The sequence below is a fragment of the Arvicola amphibius genome, chromosome 6 (assembly GCF_903992535.2).
Source record: "Arvicola amphibius chromosome 6, mArvAmp1.2, whole genome shotgun sequence".
Lineage (NCBI taxonomy): Eukaryota > Metazoa > Chordata > Mammalia > Rodentia > Cricetidae > Arvicola > Arvicola amphibius.
In genome coordinates, this window is record NC_052052.2 from 23,724,842 (window position 1) to 23,743,719 (window position 18,878).

The following is an 18,878-nucleotide window of genomic DNA, read 5'->3' on the forward strand; positions in this document are numbered from 1 at the left end:
ATACACTCAGATTTCCTTAGGAGACATGTGGCTGGGGTATATAGCTCTGTGGTAGCACATTTACCTAACATGCAAGGCCGTGGGTCTAGATCCCCAATACCACCATAAAAAGAAAAATGTGGAAGCATTTAGAGGAAGTAGGATGGAGCAGGCTGGAAACTAGAAGTTTATTTTTAGCTAAGTAAGTGTCCAAATTGCTTATTTAGGTACCCCACCCCTAAATGAAGACGTCTAATAGGTAGTTGCATAAGAACCTGGTGCTCAGTGGGAGGCCAGGAAGTCATGGGTAAATAGATGCTATCTGCGAGCCCAGGGACTGTACAAGACAGCCTTGGGAGGAAACACGGGGAAAGGGAATTCAGAAGCCTTAGTTTTGTTTCTTTTTTTTTGTTGTTGTTTTTCGAGACAGAGTTTCTCTGTGGCTTTGGAGCCTGTCCTGGAACTAGCTCTTGTAGACCAGGCTGGTCTCGAACTCACAGAGATCCATCTGCCTCTGCCTCCCGAGTGCTGGGATTAAAGGCGTGTGCCACCACCGCCCGGCCCTTAGTTTTATTTCTATTGCTGTAATGCAATACTGACCAAAACCAACTCAGGGAGGAAAGGGTTCATTCCATCTTACACCCTACAGTCCATCACGAAGAGAAGCCAGGGCAGGAGCTCAAGGGAGGAACCTGGAGGCAGGATCTGAAGCAGAGGCCATGGAGGAGTGCTGCTTACTGATTTGCTCCTTTATGGCTTCCTCAGCCTGCTCTCTCTCTCTCTCTCTCTCTCTCTCTCTCTCTCTCTCTCTCTCTCTCTCTCTCTCTCTCTCTCTCTCCCTCCCTCCCTCCCTCCCTCCCTTTTTCCCTCCCTCCCTCCCTCCCTCACTTCCTCCTTTTTATTTTTAAAAAGATATATTTATTATGTATTCTGCCTGCATGTATCCCTGCAGGCCAGAAGAGGGCACCAGATCTCATACAGATGGTTGTGAGTCACCATGTGGGTACTGGGAATTGAACTCAGGGCCTCTGGAAGAGCAACCAGTGCTCTTAACCTCTGAGCCATCACTCTAGCATCTGCCCAGGGGTGGCACCACTCACATCAATCATTAATTAAGATGTCACACAGACTGGCTTAAAGGCTAATAGTATGGAGACATTTTATCAATTAAGATTCCTCTTTCAAGACATTTGTGTCATGTTGACAAGACCAACTAACATATCAGGGCTTACTGGGACATGCTCATGCTGGGGAGAGTCAACAAGAGGCAATCTGAGGATAGGGGATCACGAGGGCAGACCCACTTCAGACCAGGGTCCAGTGGAGACGGCGGAAGTAATGTCAGAGAACTGATGGCCTGTAGGAATCTCTCAGAAGTCCTTGTGGAGGCAATCTGGAGAGAGGCCTGCTTTCCTAGGATCTTGCATGTTGGGTTATAGAAGGGCTGCTGCTAATATATTACAGGGAAGTGTGGTCAGCTCACAGAAAAACCAAGCGGGCTCTGGATCACGCCCCTTCTTCCACTCCCATGTTAGCCCCACCTAGCACAAGCTTCCAGAGGATTCTTTCTTCCCCCTTTGCCTCTGTGCCCACTGTGTTGCTCAGAATAGGTGTGACCTGGATGAGAACATAGAGCAAATGCCCTATGGACTTGGAAGACTCCCCCAAAGGAGACCAGCTGTATAATGAAATCTGCAAGACCAGAGGAAAGGGGACTCTGAGGAACCAGAACAAAATAACTTCAGAGAACTCTGCTAGCCTTTGGGGTGACGAAAGAGTGGCGTTTGCGTCTCACCCCAAAACTATGCAGAATCCCAGGCAGAGAGGGATCGTCCAGAAGGTTATAAGAAAGGAAGATGTCAGTGGTCCTCTCTCTTCATCTGAGCACCTACAGTGGATCCCTGGGGTGGCATGGGCTGAGGGAAGGGCATCAGAACCTGTTTCTAAAAGAGCTGAGACCTTAAGCAGGTGTTCTGGGTGGTGATAGTGGACGGGCTCTGAGAGGCACCAGAATAGCGAGGGGCGGGGCTCTTACACCCTCCAAATCCAACTTTGGTGCGAGTTCAGCCTGCTGTCCCCTGGAAAGTGGTGACCACCGGCAGCCATGAGGCCAAGAAGCGGCTGTGGCTGGTCGGGTGGCAAAGCTGAAGCCGAAATATGAGGTGCAGAGGGAAAGAAAAGAAATAGGATACTCCGTTGCTGCTACTGGAGTTGTTAGGGCTGAAGTCTGGTCCACTTGTCCTTAGCAGGTCAATTAACTAAAGCACTAGTGAAAATGAGATTTATTCAGCATACCGCATTTTATTTTATTTTTAATCGTGTGTATGTGTGCGTTTGTGCACGTGAATGTATATGCTCACAGATGCCAGAAGAGGGCATCCTAGCCCCTGGGGCTGGATTTACGGGCAGGAGTGAGCCTCCTGGTGTGGGTGCTGAGACTCAAACTCAGGTCCTGTGCAAGAACCATACATGTTCTTAACTGCCGAGTCATCTCTTCACCCTTAAATGTGGCCACATTGAGAAAAGGAACAAATAAAGATGTTCATTGACCCCCACAAGTCCAGCTTTGATGTCCGAACATGAGACTTAGGTTTAAATAGAGGCCAAGAGGTATTCATAGCTAAGAGGAGGACCAGTCAAAGTGTGGTCCTGTCTATCACTGAAGCCCGCGTTATCGCAGCTTTAGTCTGCCTTCCAAGGATGGTCTGCCAAGTTCTCAGAACTATGTGAAAGAAATCTCTTCCTGAGAGATGAAGTTCAGCCTTTCCACTCTCCCAGCTTGAGATCCCAGGGGGATTTTCAGTTCCTTGTGGGGATCCCTTCAGTCTAAAGCCGAAGGGAGGGCACACGTGTCTCTAGAGACCATTTTCCTACCTGTTGCCTACCTAATGGCCCACTCCTGGTTCCCACCTCCCCCAGGTACCTCCCCCAGAGAATTTAAACTTCCTTGAAATAGCCCCTCCCCCCCAGTTAATACTGCCCGGGCAGCCGTAATTTATTTGTTTCCTGACTTCAAAAAAACAAAAACCAAAAAACCTTCTTCAGAAATGCTTAGCTGGGGCGCTTTGGCCTCCTCACAGTGCAGGCAGATGCTGCTGCCTCCAGTGACTGGTCTGACCAGCTCTCTGCTCTGGAGTCCTGTTCTCTGGAGGGCATTCTGTGTGTTCTGCAGATAAGCAAACATTTCTCTCCCCGTCTGATGACACTGTCTGGACTTCTCTGTCTATCCTGGTGATGTCTGAACTGTCAGTAATCTAGAACACCTCTTTCTCTGGGATGTTTAAGAATTTGAGAGTGAAGACCCCAGGCACAAAGTTGGAAACAAGAAGATATCCATTGTCCAAACTTCCATTCCCTGGAAGTCCAAATGGGGAAGGGGTTTCTGCAGAGAAAGAAACTATCTTGGAGACTGTGGAGGTCATGGGACTTCCTTGGAAAACAGGTCTTCATCTGGAGGCTGGGGAAAGGGAGGAATTTACAGAAACCTAATCCTGAGGATTAGGGGAACATAACAGGCATGGGACTGTAGCTCAGTGGTCTAGCACTTGCTGGCACTAAGTCCTCATTTTGATCCCCAACCCTGTGGGGTGGGCAGGGGTGGGGAGGGAGGGCACATAATATATTTTCAATAAAAATACTAGTTATGTTTATGAATAAAAGAAACTGGCTGGTTAAAAGGGGGAATTTTGGAATATAAAACACTTCTGACTGTGTTATTCAAAAGGCTTATCAAGATGTTTGATACACAGCCAGTCTTTAAGTCTCTGATCTCTTTTCTTTCTTTCTTTCTTTCTTTCTTTCTTTCTTTCTTTCTTTCTTTCTTTCTTTCTTTCTTTCTCTTTCTTTCTTTCTTTCTTTCTTTCTTTCTCTCTCTCTTTCCTTTCTTTCTTTATTTACTCTCTCTCTCTTCCTTCCCTCCCTCCTTTCTTTTCTTCTTTCTTTTTTTTTTTTTTCCAAGTAAGAGCTTCACTGTGTAGCTATGGCTGTCCTGGAACTCACGCTGTAGACCAGGCTGACCTTGAATTTATAGATATCCACTTGCCTCTGAGCTGGGATTAAAGGCATGTGCCTTCACCTCTGGGCTTAGTCTCTGAGATCCTTGATGAAATCTCTGCGGAAGGGAAAGAGGTGTCTGCAGGAATTCCCAAATTTTCCCACTAAAGATGGTCTTCCTTGGCCCATTCTTTCCTGTACTAGGGGAAATAGGATAAAGAAAATTCATCTTCATCTCCCACACAGAGGGAAGCCCAGGCAATCTCATTTTGGCATTTCCTTCCTTTCTACATGGCTGCAAATTCCAGTCTTTTCACTTTTATTAAGTAGGCAGGAGCGGCGAAGGAAGGGGCTCCTGGGCTCAGAGTTTAACGTCCTACAGTTAGGGGCCAAAGGCTGCCTGTTGCCACCAATGTACTGTCCCCATCCAACCTACCCACACACTAGATTCTGATCTCAGTTTTGTTTTTTTAAACCACCACCCAAAAGGTAAAGAGCTACAGCTTTTAAATTTTTTAGATTTATGTTATGTGTATGAGTGAGTGTTTTGCCAGCAAGTATGTATACGCACCACATGTGTGCCTGGTGCCCTCGGAGGTCAGAAGAGGGTGTTGGATCCCCTGAAACTGGAGTTTCTGATGGTTGTGAGCCACCATGCCGGTGCTGAGAATTGAACCCAGGTTCTCTGTAGGAGCAGCATGTGCTCTTAACCACTGAGCCACCTCTCCAGCTTCAGTTTTGAATTCTTTATGTAAGTGCTCTATGTTGTACCTTAGGGAGGGGCATTTAAACACGGGCCTTTTTTGTAATAGTCCCTTATACCTCTCTCTCCCACTAGGCTGTGGCCTCACAAGCGCAAAGGCTGTGGTACTTTCGCCAGGTGATACTAATGAAGTTAGAGGGTTGAGGTGTCTGCTTTCCCATCCACAGCTGATGGAGCTAAGCATCAGATGCTGACGCTGGACCCAATGACGTGAGCCACAGATGCGTGGGCTTTCTGCTAGTGAAGGCCAGAATTCGTTTTATCTGTCCTTCGGAAGAAAGTGAAGGGGATTTGTTGGTGTTTCTGTCTGCAATTCATTCTTAACAAAATCAGAACACAGAGCGGTAGGTTAAGTTGCATACTCCCAAAAGGAAAGGAAAGAGGAAGGCAGAGGGGGCACGCCCAGTCTTTCCTCAAACTCATCTTTAATATAAGCCCCACTTCCTCTCTGAAAAAGGAAGGAGAAGGCAAGCTGGGAGGGTCATACCAAAGGCGGTTCTCCACGTGCTGCAGACAAAAACCCTGAATTCAATATAGTTCACACAGGCTAGTGGATATCAACCATCCTGGTGCTCCAACATCCCAGTGGGTTTTTTTCTTCCTTTTGGGGGGTGCTTCCCTGACTTCTAGGAAGGTGGGGAGATAGGGTCTGGTCATTTCTAGAAGAGAGGAAGTGCTAGGGTCTTGCCTTCATCCCTCCTGAGCTGTACTGAGAACCATGGACTAATATTTGGCAAGCAGGGGTGCCTCACACTTCCAAATCATAAGGCAAGATTCCCAACATTAGATTCTGTCTTTGGTGATCAGTCTGAGGGGCAAAAGGCAGCTCTGTCTGGTTTCTATGCCGGCAGCAGCTTCTGTGTGAATGTCTGGGAGACTGGGAAAGCCAGTCACTATCCACAGCCACATCAGAAGGGGTATCCCCATGGGACTGATTCTGGTGTGTGACCGCTAAGTCTGGTTCCCGTTGTCCCCGAAGATCCCACAGTTCACAAGAATCCAGATTTTAAAAGTTTCTTTTCCACATTAATCAGCCTGCACCAGAGTCTGCAGCATGCAAAGAGAACAAAGCAGAGATGACTGTGTACGGAATGACTGTCAACAACAGGCCCAGGAAATGAGGCTGAGGCGGAGAACTGACTCTCAGGGCTCATTGCTATATAGCAGTATGACTGACACGGAGATCTGAGGAACAAGGACGCGGCATGGATACTTCTAATCACTCTGTAGGAACTCATATTTGAACTCCCAAGCTCAAGTGTTCACCTTCAGTTGCTGTGATTGAAGACACATCTATTGTATGCAGAGGCAGGGACCAAGGGAAGTGCTAGCAGGGCTGCATTCAAAGTTCAGAGCCAAGGGAAGCTGGCTCTAAGACAAATCTGTCCTTTGGGATTTAGAGCCGTGGTGAATTTCAGAGATAGTTAGAAATTCCGCCAAAGGAGAGGAGGGGAAGACACACTCCAGGGGCTTCCTTCTCTTCAAGACTCTTACATGGAAGCTAGATGATGCCATCAGCAAGTAACAGTCTGCTTGGGATGTAGAGTAGAGGGAGGGATCTGAGGAAGAGGAGGGGAAGAAGAGGGAGAGGAGGAGGAGGAGGGAACTGAGGAAAAGGAGAAGAAGGAGGGGGAGGAGGGAGAGGAAGAAGGAGAGGATGAAGAGGACTTAGAGGAGGAGGAAGTGGAGGAGGAGAAGGTAGAAGAGGAGGAGGTGGAAAAGGAGGAGGAAGTATCTGAGAAGATGAGGAGGAGAAAGGGACAGGAGTGGAGGGAGATGGGAGACAGAGGGGAAGGGAGAAGAGAAAAAAGATTTTAGGAAACCAGAGATGTAGAACTAGAGACACATCATTTGGCACTCAGAAAGCAGTTACTACAAAGTCAAACCCAGGAAGAGAGGCAAAAAGGGATTAAAAATATGTGGTGATCTATTGGCAAAATTTAGACACTTATGGAAACAGAGAGTGCAGACCAAAGATGTGATCATGTAATTTTGGATTGGACTGAATTCATGAATGTGAAGATCAAGATCCTTATTTTGATAGGTGATTTTGAGTAGCCAGAAAGTTCCGTTTGCTTGGTTTGTTGACTGAATCTTGGTTGAAATGGTGACCTACAGAACAAAGCTGTATGATGCCATAAATTCCCGGTTTAAAAATGGAAGCTTGGGCTGGAGAGATGGCTCAGAGGATAAGAGCACTGACTGTTCTTCCAGAGGTCCTGAGTTCAATTCCCAGCAACCACATGGTGGCTCACAACCATCTATAATGAGATCTGGTGCCCTCTTCTGGCATGCAGGCAGACATGGAAGGAATATTGTATACATAATAAATAAATCTTAAAAAAAAAAATGGAAGCTTGCTTCTATGTGTGTTGTGCCTCACTCCCACCCTCTCTGCATTTCCACAATGGACCTGAGGCAGGATGAAAAACACAGGGGAAACTTGGGGGACTTGAGAAAGGAGAGGAGCCCTTTACACCAGGATCCAGTGGAAAACTCTTGCCCCAGGAAGGCGAGAACAGCATCATCATTACCAGCTGCTCCAGGCCTTCCTGGCCTCCCTGCTGAGCTCTTCTGGCAATCTCACCAGAAGCTCCTTTACAGGAAATGGGCACAGACTAAACCCTTTGTATAAACTTCGTGACCCCTGGCTTTACCTTCTGCGACATCCAAAACATCGTTGAAGCCAGTTTACTTATCTCTGTTATCAAAAGGGACAGAGAGACAAGACAAAGATTAAGGCACCTCGGTAACCTGTAGAACTATGACTTTGACAGTTACAGAAAGTGGCAGATCCGGCTCAGGATAAGGTGTTTAATTGCAGCCATTCCTTGAGGAGCTCCAGTTACTCTTGGGTGTGCTTTGCTCATCAGACTCTCTTGAGGAGCCCTCTCCTACGCTGTCAGTGCCTCACTCTTCCTGCTTTCTCCGGAAGCAATGCACACTTAGCTTTGTCTTTCTTTCTGGAGCCTCTTTTCTCCTTACCCCTCATATATTAAAACAGCTCCTATCAAACCAGTCTGCTTCAGGCTGGTCAGACCTGAAACACTTCTTCTGTGTCAAAGCCACAAGTCTTAGTTTAGCCTGGGTTCCTAAAAGGCTAAGGGAACTCCCCAGGCTTCTGAGGGTGAAAACATGGAGCTAGATCTCTGTCCCATGATTGCCGACAGCCCTGGAAGTCAATCTGTCTGCGAAAACATTGAGAAATACATACACTATCACTTCTAAGAGCTGCTGCCAGGCTTCAAATGGCTCGGAAATGGGCTCCCTGGTTTCAGTGGAGGTAACAGTTCCAGAAGTTTCATTTCATTCAAAACATTTTCCCATCATGTTCATGTTTTCCTTTAAATCATCAGGCATATTAAACATAGTTATATGAATATTCTGTTGTCTCCAACATTCCTGGGTGTTTACATTGATTGAACTTTTTCTTGATTGTAAATCTTATTTTCTCACCTTTTCACTTATAAATTTATTAAGTGCCAGACATTGTAAAGGATACATAATTGGCAAGTTGAATCTTGTTTTTTTTTCCCTTTGGAGGCTATTGAGGTTGGCAAGCAGTGATTTGTGGGGCCACCTTGGTAATTCTAACACTTTCTTTTAAGGCTGTGCTCTGGGTTATTTTAACTCTGTGGTGGTGTGAATAAGAATGGCCCCCATAGGATCATATAGATTCGAAAGCTTGGTCACCAGGGAGTGGCACTATTAGGAGGTGCGGCCTTGTTGGAGTAGGTGTGGTCTTGTTGGAGGAAGTGTGTCACTGGGGGTGGGCTTTGGGATTTCAGAAGCTCAAGTCAGGCTCAGAGTCTCTCCTTCTCTTCCTGCTGCCTGGGGACCCAATGCCCTTGGAAGAAAGACGATTGGTTAGAATGACTGACTGTGGTCCAGCTGATCCAACAATGCCTGGAGAGTTGAAGAATCCAGTACCTGCTCAGTCCTTGAGTCTGGATGTCTCAGCTGGTCTTCAGTGGATGCTGGAATCCTGGAGAAACAGGCTCTAATGCCAGAGAGGGAACGGACTTGCTAGCAAGGCAGGGGCAAGCAGGCAAAGAACAAAAGCTTTCTTCTTCCATATCCGTATATAGGCTTCCAGCAGAAGATGTGGACAAGATTAAAGGTGTTTCTTCCAGCCTCAAGATCTGGATTAAAAGTGTGTGTCTTCCTACTTCCCTCATAGGTGTGCCCTCCATTTTTGGATTTTAGTTAATCCCAGAAGTAATCAAGTTGGCAACCAAGAATAACCACCATAAACCCTATTGCTAAGCTGTGACCCTGAAGTCATTCATTCTCAGAATGCTCTAGGTTTTGAACAATGTCCTTACTTTGGGCTGTCACACGTAAGCATCTCCCCGGCTTCCGAGAATTCTGGAGGTTACTGTTCCCACGGCTCTCCCCCAGTTAGTGACTGTTCTCACTGCTCCCCACCAGTTAGTGACTGTTCTCACTGCTCCCCACCAGTTAGTGACTGTTCTCACTGCTCCCCACCAGTTAGTGACTGTTCCCACGGCTCTCCCCCAGTTAGTGACTGTTCCCACGGCTCTCCCCCAGTTAGTGACTGTTCCCACGGCTCTCCCCCAGTTAGTGACTGTTCCCATGGCTCTCCCCCAGTTAGTAACTGTTCTCACAACTTCCCAACAGTTATCCTCTGCGTTGGCCTGTGGAGTTTCATTCTAAATACTCAGTTTAGTGTTCTGCCCCAAAGGGACCCTATGCAGCTTTCTAGAACTCATTTTTTCCCTGGCTAGCTCTGTCCTGTACTCTGTCCCCCAGGCAGCAGTTGTCCTGACTGGTGATTCGTTTCTTGCTTTGGTAAGACTGGTTTGGTTACCCTGGCTTCTCTCTTTCTCCCTGTGCTGGTGTTTAGTAAATGCCAAAAGGTAGGAAGTCCTGGTAACTCTTGTTCCCGTCTCTTGGGGGTTATCATCCTTGATGGCCATCACCATGGTTTCCACATGTCCCTTTAAGAATTCAGATGCTGACAATGCGCTATTATTTATTTATTTATTTATTTATTTATTTATTTATTTATTTATTTATTTATTTATTTATTTATTTTCAAGACAATGTTTCTCTATGTAGCAGTTCTGGCTGTCCTGGAACTTGCTCTGTAGACCAGGCTGGCCTCGAACTCACAGAGATCCTCCTGCCTTTGCCTCCTGAGTGCTGGGATTGAAGGCGTGTGCCACCACCGTCTGGTGACAATGTCTTATTAAGTAGGATTTTAAAAGGTGATTAGATCCCTAAAGGCTCCACTTTTGTGAATGGAATTAAGAGTCTCATAAGGGAAAGTTGATACATGGTACAGCCAGCTTGCCTTTCTACCCGCTGTCATGTGCCAGTTTGGGGGCAGAATGCAGATGTGGGTACCAAGTTAAAGCAGAGAGCAGCCTTCACCAGACAGCCAAGCCTGCTGATGTCTTGTCCGGGCATTCCAAGCCTCTAGACTGTATGAAATAAATTGCCTTTTGTTTTTCAATACAGAAAATGATTTTAAATAACCATTCTAGCTAATGACTAGGTGGTCTTTTTTGGACACTGCAATTATTGTTGTTTGCCTCTCTGTTGATGGAATTAACACCACGACCAAAAACAACTTGGTGAGAAAAGCCTTGGTTTCACCTCACGCTTTAAGGTCGCAATCCATCATTGAGGGAGGTCAGGACAGGAACTGAAGCAGGAGCAGAGGCAGGAACCATGGAGGCGTGCTGCCTGCTGGCTTGCTCCCAACCCAGAACCATCTGCCTACGGATGGTACCGACCATAGTGGGCTTGGCCTTCCTCTATCAATTAGCAACCAAGAAAATGCCTCACAGACAGGCACACAGCCCAATCTGATGGGAGCAGTTCTAAAGTGATGTTCTCTCTTTCCAGACTTTTCACATGATAACCAAGATTAGTCATCACAGTGATCTGGAAGAATGGTGTTTCTGCTGTTAGCATACGGAAAAATGAGTTTATTACATATTCCCATATATATCAATATCCTTTTTTTTTTTTTTTTTTTTTTTGGTTTTTCGAGACAGGGTTTCTCTGCAGCTTTAGAGCCTGTCCTGGAACTAGCTCTTGTAGACCAGGCTGGTCTTGAACTCACAGAGATCCGCCTGCCTCTGCCTCCCGAGTGCTGGGATTAAAGGCGTGCGCCACCACCGCCCAGCTATATCAATATACTTTGCTGACATCTTCTCATTCCTTTTCTTCCTTCCTTCCTCCCACATCCTGCTCCCAGGTTCCCGTTCATTTCACAGTGCCTGGTCTGTGGTATTCTGCCGAGGCAGCACAGACGCCCTAAAGATGGCATCCACTACCTGGGAGAGGTTGTTTGATGTCTCCAGTGCAGTGTGACGGGTGTTCGTGGTTGGAGTGCGTTACTGTGCAGTGGGGAAGTGGGAATCTTCTTTTTTGTAATTGTTCCTTTTCTAACTTTTTGAGGATGTTGCCTCGATTGTGACTTTCAGCTTTTGATGCTGGTTTCCAGATGAGACTGGGCATGTCTGGGAGGCGTGGCTGTGGACTTGGTGTGGATTTTCAAACACAGACATTTAAGGGTGGATGGTTAGTCAACAGGTTTTGCCACATAGTATTTTCAATTTTCATTATTATTCAATTGAAAAGCTCTCTGATTTTCAGTATGGTTCCTTCTTTGATCTATTTGAAGCTATTATATTTTGCAGGTGTGAGTCCTTAAACATTCACGCACGTTGCAAGTACCTTCTTCTGCAGGTAGCTTCTCTTCCAGTTTCTTGGTCCCATCCTTTAACATGCAACTTTTTGGTTTTGGCGAGGTCAAGATATGAAAAACGTCAATTTATAGCTGGTGATTTGGTAGCTCATTTAAGAAACTTACGTTTCTCTAGCTGGGTGGTGGTGGCGCACACCTTTAATCCCAGCACTCGGGAGGCAGAGACAGGTGGATCTCTGTGAGTTTGAGGCCACCCTGGTCTACAAGAGCTAGTTCTAGGACAGGCCTCAAAGCTACACAGAAACCCTGTCTCGAAAAACCAATAAATAAATAAATAAATAAATAAATAAATAAATAAATAAATAAATAAATAAATTTATGTTTCTCTCAGAACCCTGACAGCATTCTCTTTTCACAGTTGGATTGATGATGCAGTGGTCCTCAACCTTCCTGATGCTGTGACCCTTTAACACCGTTTTTCATGTTGTGGTGATCCCAACCGTAGCATTCTCATTACTACTTCATAGCTGTAATTTTGCTGCTGTCATGAACTGTAACGTAAATATCTGGTATGCAGGATATCTGATATGGGACCCCCAAAAGGATCTTGATCCACAGGTTGAGAAACATTGACTTATGCTGTATCTTGAGTTATCTTTGCTGAAGATAAGTAGGATTAAGAAAAGCTTTCCTGAAACAGGTGACTAGATATAATTAGAACTGTTGAAGAACTATATTCTGCCAACTTATCTATAAATTTATTTCAATTTTTAAAATTTATTTTATGTGTAAAGGTGTTTTGCCTGCATGTATGTCTGTGCGCCATGTGTGTGAGTGGTACCGATAGAATTCAGGAGAGGGTGTCAGATCCCTGGGACTGGAGTGAGAGATGATTGTGAGCCTCCACATGGGTGGTGGGAATTGAACCTTGATCCTTGGGAAGAGTAGTCAGTAGTCTTAGCTGACCCATTCCTAAAGCCCCACTTACCTATAGATTTTTGCATCTTCTTAATCAGTCTCCCCGCCCCTGCCCCAGTGCTGGGGATTGACTAATTAAAGGCTTCATGTATCCAACATCTCTTGCATGGTATCCTCAGACTTCTCTTTGCTGTTTGTTTTGGGACAGGGTCTCACTATGTTTTCCAGGCTGGTCTTGAACTCATTCTGTAGCCCAGAGGGAGGGTGATATTTTGGTCTTCCTGCTTCAGTCTCAAGCCCAGGTTAAGACTGAGCCACTAGGTCCAAGTTTAAAATTTTTTATTCTTAATTTTTATTTGTTTATTTTGTGTGTGGAAAGAGGGGTGGGTGCTTCCACATGAGTCCTGGTGATCATATTCAGGTCATCAGGTTGACAGCAAGCTCCCCCCCCCCATCCATCCATCCATCCATCCATCCATCCATCCATCCAGTTCTTCATATCTATTTTTAAGTACATTTTCTCAAGGTCTGAGGTATTGTTTGTTGTGGAATACAAATGTGCAAAGACAAAGTCCTCAAATCTGGAAGCATTTGCTTCATGTGTTTAGCCCAGTTTGACAGGTGTTCATGCTGGGAGGCGTGGGTTACTGCATAAATGGGGGAAGTTGGACGGTGTTTCTGTTTGTTTGTTCCTGTTCTAACTTTGGGGCCTCACTGATTTTCAGCTTTTGCCCTTCCCTCCTTCCTTCCCCTTCTCACTCTTGCTCTGACCCTACAAAAAGTCAGTGTCTTTGTATTTAGCTCAGACTAACCGGGAACTCACTATGTGGTACAAGGTGGATTTATATTTGTGATCCTCCTGCATCAGTCTCCTGGGCACTGGGGTTATGAGCAAAGTGTTTCCTGATCCTCTGTTGCCAGCATCTCTGTTGCCCTCCATTCTCACTCAGTGCTCAGGGAAGTTACCAGGATGGATTTACATATGGGGTTTCCCCCTCTGATTTGGGGGCCTATGGAACATCCAAGGACAAGAGCCATGAAGTTGAGAGAGATTTGAACATATAGACACCAAGAACATCCAAGGACAAGAGCCATGAAGTTGAGAGAGATTTGAACATATAGACACCAAGAACATCCAAGGACAAGAGCCATGAAGTTGAGAGAGATTTGCACATATAGACACCTGTTCTTCTATGTCTCCTCAGGTGCCATTGCTCTTCTGGAGATAGCTTCAAAACTCCTCCAGGGTTCTGTCACTCATGGTCCTTCCTTTCTAGGAGAGGAGACAGCTATTATGTCTGCAAATCATGCCTGGGCTCCTGATCAACCCATTGGTGTCCCCTCAGCCTGCCTCTTAACCCCTTGTGGTCAGTCTTTTTGCATGGTAAATTCGTAGAGACACCCTAATTTGAACGTGTTGTCTGTTCTTTAGAGCGACACTGACTAACTCACAGGCATATTAGAAGAATTTTAATACTAATACTAACATCTTTTTTTGCTGTTGTTTTTCAAGACAAGGTTTCTCTGTGTAAGAGCCCTAGCTCTTTTTTTGCTGTTGTTTTTCAAGACAAGGTTTCTCTGTGTAAGAGCCCTAGCTCTTTTTTTGCTGTTGTTTTTCAAGACAAGGTTTCTCTGTGTAAGAGCCCTAGCTGTCCTGGAACTAGCTCTTGGAGACCAAGCTGGCTGGCCTTGAACTCATAGAGATCTGCCTGCCTCCGCCATCGAGTGCTGGGATTAAAAGCGTGCGCCACCACTACCTGGCCAATACTGAACATCTTTGCTAAATATCCTTTGTTTTATGAATATGGTTTTAGAAATTCTCGGGTTTCCCAAGCAGGCATCAAGCATCCTGCACATGGTAACCTGATGTGAGATTCCCTTCTGTATGCTGTGATTACCATTGTTAAATAGAGGAATTGATTTGGGCCTGTAGCAGAGTTATAGGGGAATAGCTAGGCAGGGAAAACTAAGCTGAACACTGGGAGAAAGGAGGTGGAGTTAGAGAGATGCCATGTAGTTCCGCTGGAGACAGACTCCGGAACTTTAGTGGGTAAGCCACAACCATGTGGCGATACACAGATTAATAGAAATGAGTTAAATTAATATGTAAGAGTTAGTCAATAAGAAGCTAGAGCTAATAGGCCAAGCAGTGATTTAAATAATATAGTTTCTGTGTGATTATTTCCATTTCTGGGCAGCCGGGAAACAAACAAGCGGCCTCCTTCAACAGTAACCTTCACACTTCTTCTTTTAAAATTCCTTTAATTCCATCATTTTCATTCCTGTCCTGCCATTCTTTGATCCCCATGCTGAGCAGAAATGCAGTTGGCTCACTCCCGGCTTTACCAACGGCACTGCGGATGGGAGAGCTAAGCCATTTGAAGTCGAGAGGAGTCTCTTCTCTCTGAGTTTGTTAGTTTTTCAAATCATGAACAGATGCTGACTTGTGCTGAATGCCTTCCTCCATGGTTTGAAGTAATCACATTGTTCCTCTCTTTCTCTTTTGGTTTTCCCATGGATCCCAAACCTGTTCTGGCAGGGCATGTCACAGTCAAGGACGAGGGACTTTCTTTCCTTGTCCCAGTCTCAGAGAGCAAAGGTGGAGCCCTCCCTACTCCCAGTCCTCTTGGGGTGAAATGACTTTTGGGATTTTTTTTCCTTGCAGAGTCTACAAGATGTGCTTGACAGACTCGTCTTGATGTGCACCTCACAGAGCATTCCCTTTCGTGTTTATCCAAGAACTCCAGGGTGTCAGTAAAGGAAGTTATAACGAAAGGGATGAGGAGAAAAGCCCATGCTGACCTGAATCTCCATTCGCAGCAATCCTACAAAGCAGGGCTTAGTCTGCATCCTGGGCAGAGGCGAGAACAGGCTCAGAAGAGGGGGGATGCTTTGCACAGGACGACAGTGTGAAAGTCTGACTGGACCCAAATCTTGAGCTTACAAACTCTACTGGCAGAGTGGGGATGGCGAGAAAGGATGCAGATGTTGCTCAATTGGTAGAGTGCTTGCCTTGCACGCACCACCAAGGCCTGGCTTCTAACCCCTGTACTGCATTAACTAAGCACAGTGGTGCACATCTGTGATGCCAGCACCAGGGAGGTGGAGGTAAGAGGATCCGGGCTCAAAGCATTCTCTACACCTTGAGTTTCCTGACAGCCTGGACTGTACGTGAGAAAGAAAACAAGAAGAAGAAAAGAAACTCCCTTTGTTTTCTCCTAACAGAGAAGTGAGACCAGGTCCCCAATTCACCACCCTTGGGCTTCCCTGCCCTGCCCCTCGAAGCCTCAGCCCCGTGTCCCTGAGTCTGGTTCCTCACTTCTTTCCTCCCAGCTTCCCAACTTCCACAGTGGAAGGTCCTGTGGCCCATTATCTATGTTCTCAGACCTTGCAGGGTTTCTGAAGTGGATGAGTTTCCTGCCCATGTTGTGAGTATTGGCAACGTGCACGAGTTCCCTGGGTGGGGGTCGGAGTTCCTCCCTGCTCTGATTCTGCTGGTGTTGAGATGGGCTGGCACTTGCTGCTGCCTGGCCTGCTCCTTTCCCTGCCTCTGGTGACAGGCTGGACTACTTCCAAATGCCTACTGACGGAAGGCTCCCAACTGCCCCTGGTCTCTCGCTACTTCTCGCTCTGCTCCGTCTCCCAGGTGTCCTTCCTTGCCACATGCCTCTCAGTGACCAACCTGACACAGACCTTGGCAGTTGTGCCTCAGACTATAGAGGGGCTCTGCCTCAGCGGCTCAGTGTCTTCTCTGCCTCCGGATGCTTTCTCTGCTTTTCCCAGACTCAAGTTCCTGGGGATGAATTTGCATCTCACCCAACTCCTGCCAGGAGCTCTCCGAGGCTTGGGACAGTTACAGAAACTCTCTTTTGTAGACCATCCCTTAAAGAAGAAACCCCTCTTTCTACCTCCCGAAGCCTTTGCCGACCTGATTTCCCTCCAGAGACTCCTTATCTCGGGCCCCTGTCTGGACAAGAAGGCAGGCATCCGACTGCCTCGCAGTCTACAATGGCTCGCTATCAAGAACAGTTGCCTTCAGGATGTGGGAGAGCTGGCTGGCATGTTTCCAGATCTGGTGCAAGGCTCTTCTTCCAGGGATCCGTGGACCCTACACATGTTGGATTTGTCATTCAGCCAGGGACTGACGATGGCTAGTCCTGGGTCCCTCCAGGGTCTCCAGTTGGAGACTCTGAACCTGGACCACACACATCTGGAGGCAGCGAAGGTGAAGGCCCTGGGACTCCAGAGACTCGACATCTTGTCTGCGCAGTTCACTGCCATGGCTGAACTGCCCGCTGAGGCTGTTGCCCACTTCGAGCTGCAGGAGTTGAATGTGGGAGGTAACAAGATAAGAAATATATCTCAGGAGGCCCTGGCTTCCTGCCACAGCCTGAAGATCTTGAATCTTCCAAGTACTGGCCTGACGAAGCTACCACCGGGGTTTCTGGCTGCCATGCCTAGACTTCAGAGACTGAACCTGGCAGGAAACCAACTGCAGAGCCCGATGCTGTGCATGAATGAGACCAGAGACATGTCAGGACTGATGACTCTGAATCTGGCAAGCAATGGGCTGCGTGTCCTGCCTCCAGGCACCTTCTCCTGTCTACCACACTTGCGGGAACTGCTGCTTCAGGACAACGAGCTGCTCTCCCTGGAGGGGCAGCTCTTCCAGAATCTACAGCAACTAGAGACCTTAAACTTGGATAAAAACCCCCTGCTTAACCTGGGTAAGAACTGGTTGACTGCTCTGCCTGTGCTGACCACCCTTAGCCTGCTAGACACCCAAATATCACTGAGCCCAGACCCTGGTTTCTGGAGAGCAGAGACTCTGCATACCCTGAAACTGAAGCTTCCCTCTCTCCCTACTCCGGCAGTATTGTCCCTGCCCATGTATCTGACCAGCTTAGAGCTTCATGCGGCCTCAGGCCTGAAACACTGGAAGCTGTCCCCGAACGTCTTTCCTTTTTTGGAGACCTTAACTATAAAAGGCAGGGGGCTGAAGCTGGAGGTGCAGAACGCCTCAGAGGTCTTCCCTGCTCTTCGGCAACTTTCCCTGCTCCAGAATAGCTTGGAGGCCTTCTGCTCCCAAGACACCTCCAACATTTTCCTCTGGCAGCTCCCAAAGCTTCAGTCCTTAAAGATCTGGGGTGCTGGAAGCAGTTCCAGACCCTGCCTTATCACTGGGCTGCCCAGCCTACAGCTGCTGAAGCTGGAGACCCTTCAATCCATAACCCAGCCGCGGGCAGTGCAGCTGGAGGAGCTGGTGGGTGAGCTTCCACAGCTCCAGGCGCTACAGCTGTCTGACACAGGGCTCAAGTCACTGTCGGCCTCCGCTTTCCAGCGTCTGGGCAGTCTCCGAGTCTTAGCGCTCTACACTGAGAAGGACTTGGTGCTGCATGACAGTCTGAGGGAGTATAGCCCTCGGATGCCCAAGTACATTTACATTCTGCAGTCGCACTTGGCTTGCCAGTGTGCCAACGCATGGATGGAGCCATGGGTTAAGCAGTCCACTATAACATACATCCAAATACTAGACCCGCAGTTATGTCCAGCAGAAGCGGGTGAGCCAGCCAAGCATTCCCTTTTCTCCTTTCTATGGAACCACTGCCCCCAGACTTTGGAGTTAAAGCTCTTTCTAGCTAGCTCTGCTTTGGTGTTTCTGCTAATTGCCTTGCCACTCTTCCAAGAAGCCAGGAACTCTTGGCTCCCTTACCTGCAGGCCTTGTTCAGGCTTTGGCTCCAGGGTCAGAGGGGTCAGGGGGATGAAGGAAAGAGATTCCTTTTTGACGTCTTCGTGTCCCACTGCAGGCAAGACCAGGGCTGGGTAATAGAGGAACTTCTGCCTACCCTGGAGGGCTTCCTTCCAGCTGGCCTGGGGCTACGCCTCTGCCTCCCTGATCGAGACTTTGAGCCTGGTAAGGATGTAGTTGATAATGTGGTAGACAGCATGGTGAGCAGCCGTGTCGTACTCTGTGTGCTGAGTGGCCAGGCCCTGTGTGACCCTCGCTGCCGCCTGGAGCTCCACTTGGCCACCTCTCTCCTGCTAGCTGCCCCCTTCCCTCCAGTGCTGCTGCTAGCCTTCCTGGAACCCATTTCCCGACACCAGCTCCCTGGCTACCACAGACTGGCTCGACTGCTCCGGCGAGGAGACTACTGCTTGTGGCCCAAGGAGGACGAAAGAAAGGATGGTTTTTGGGCTTGGCTGAGGAGCAAGCTGGGGCAACCAGGCTTGGAGTAGGGTGGCACGTGTGAATTTTAGGGTGGAGGTAGGAGAGGCAAGCCAGCTTGACAGGGAGTCAGTGTGTGGGGAGCAGGGCGGAGTGGGACTGAGAGCCTGGAGTCAGCTTTTGCGGGTGCAGGCGTCCATATGCTGACCACACAGGTTGGCGGGCGTCGGGGAGAGATGAGGACGGACTGGAAGTTGAAGGAGGAAAGCTGAGAGATGGCAGGTGCCCATGGGGCATGTGGCATTCCCATGATCTCGAAAACCTCAGTAAACTGGCTAAATCTGAGACATGATGGGTTGGTTGATGTTTTTTTATT

General features: G+C 47.6%; 1 protein-coding gene across 1 annotated transcript; it reads left to right on the plus strand.

The window, feature by feature from the left end:
• The first annotated feature begins 15,840 nt into the window (after positions 1–15,840).
• On the plus strand, positions 15,841–18,573 carry LOC119817198 (toll-like receptor 12). Its single transcript, XM_038334386.1, has one exon. It carries the CDS (start codon positions 15,841–15,843, stop codon positions 18,571–18,573), a length of 2,733 nt encoding a protein of 910 aa, XP_038190314.1.
• Positions 18,574–18,878: the final 305 nt, after the last annotated feature.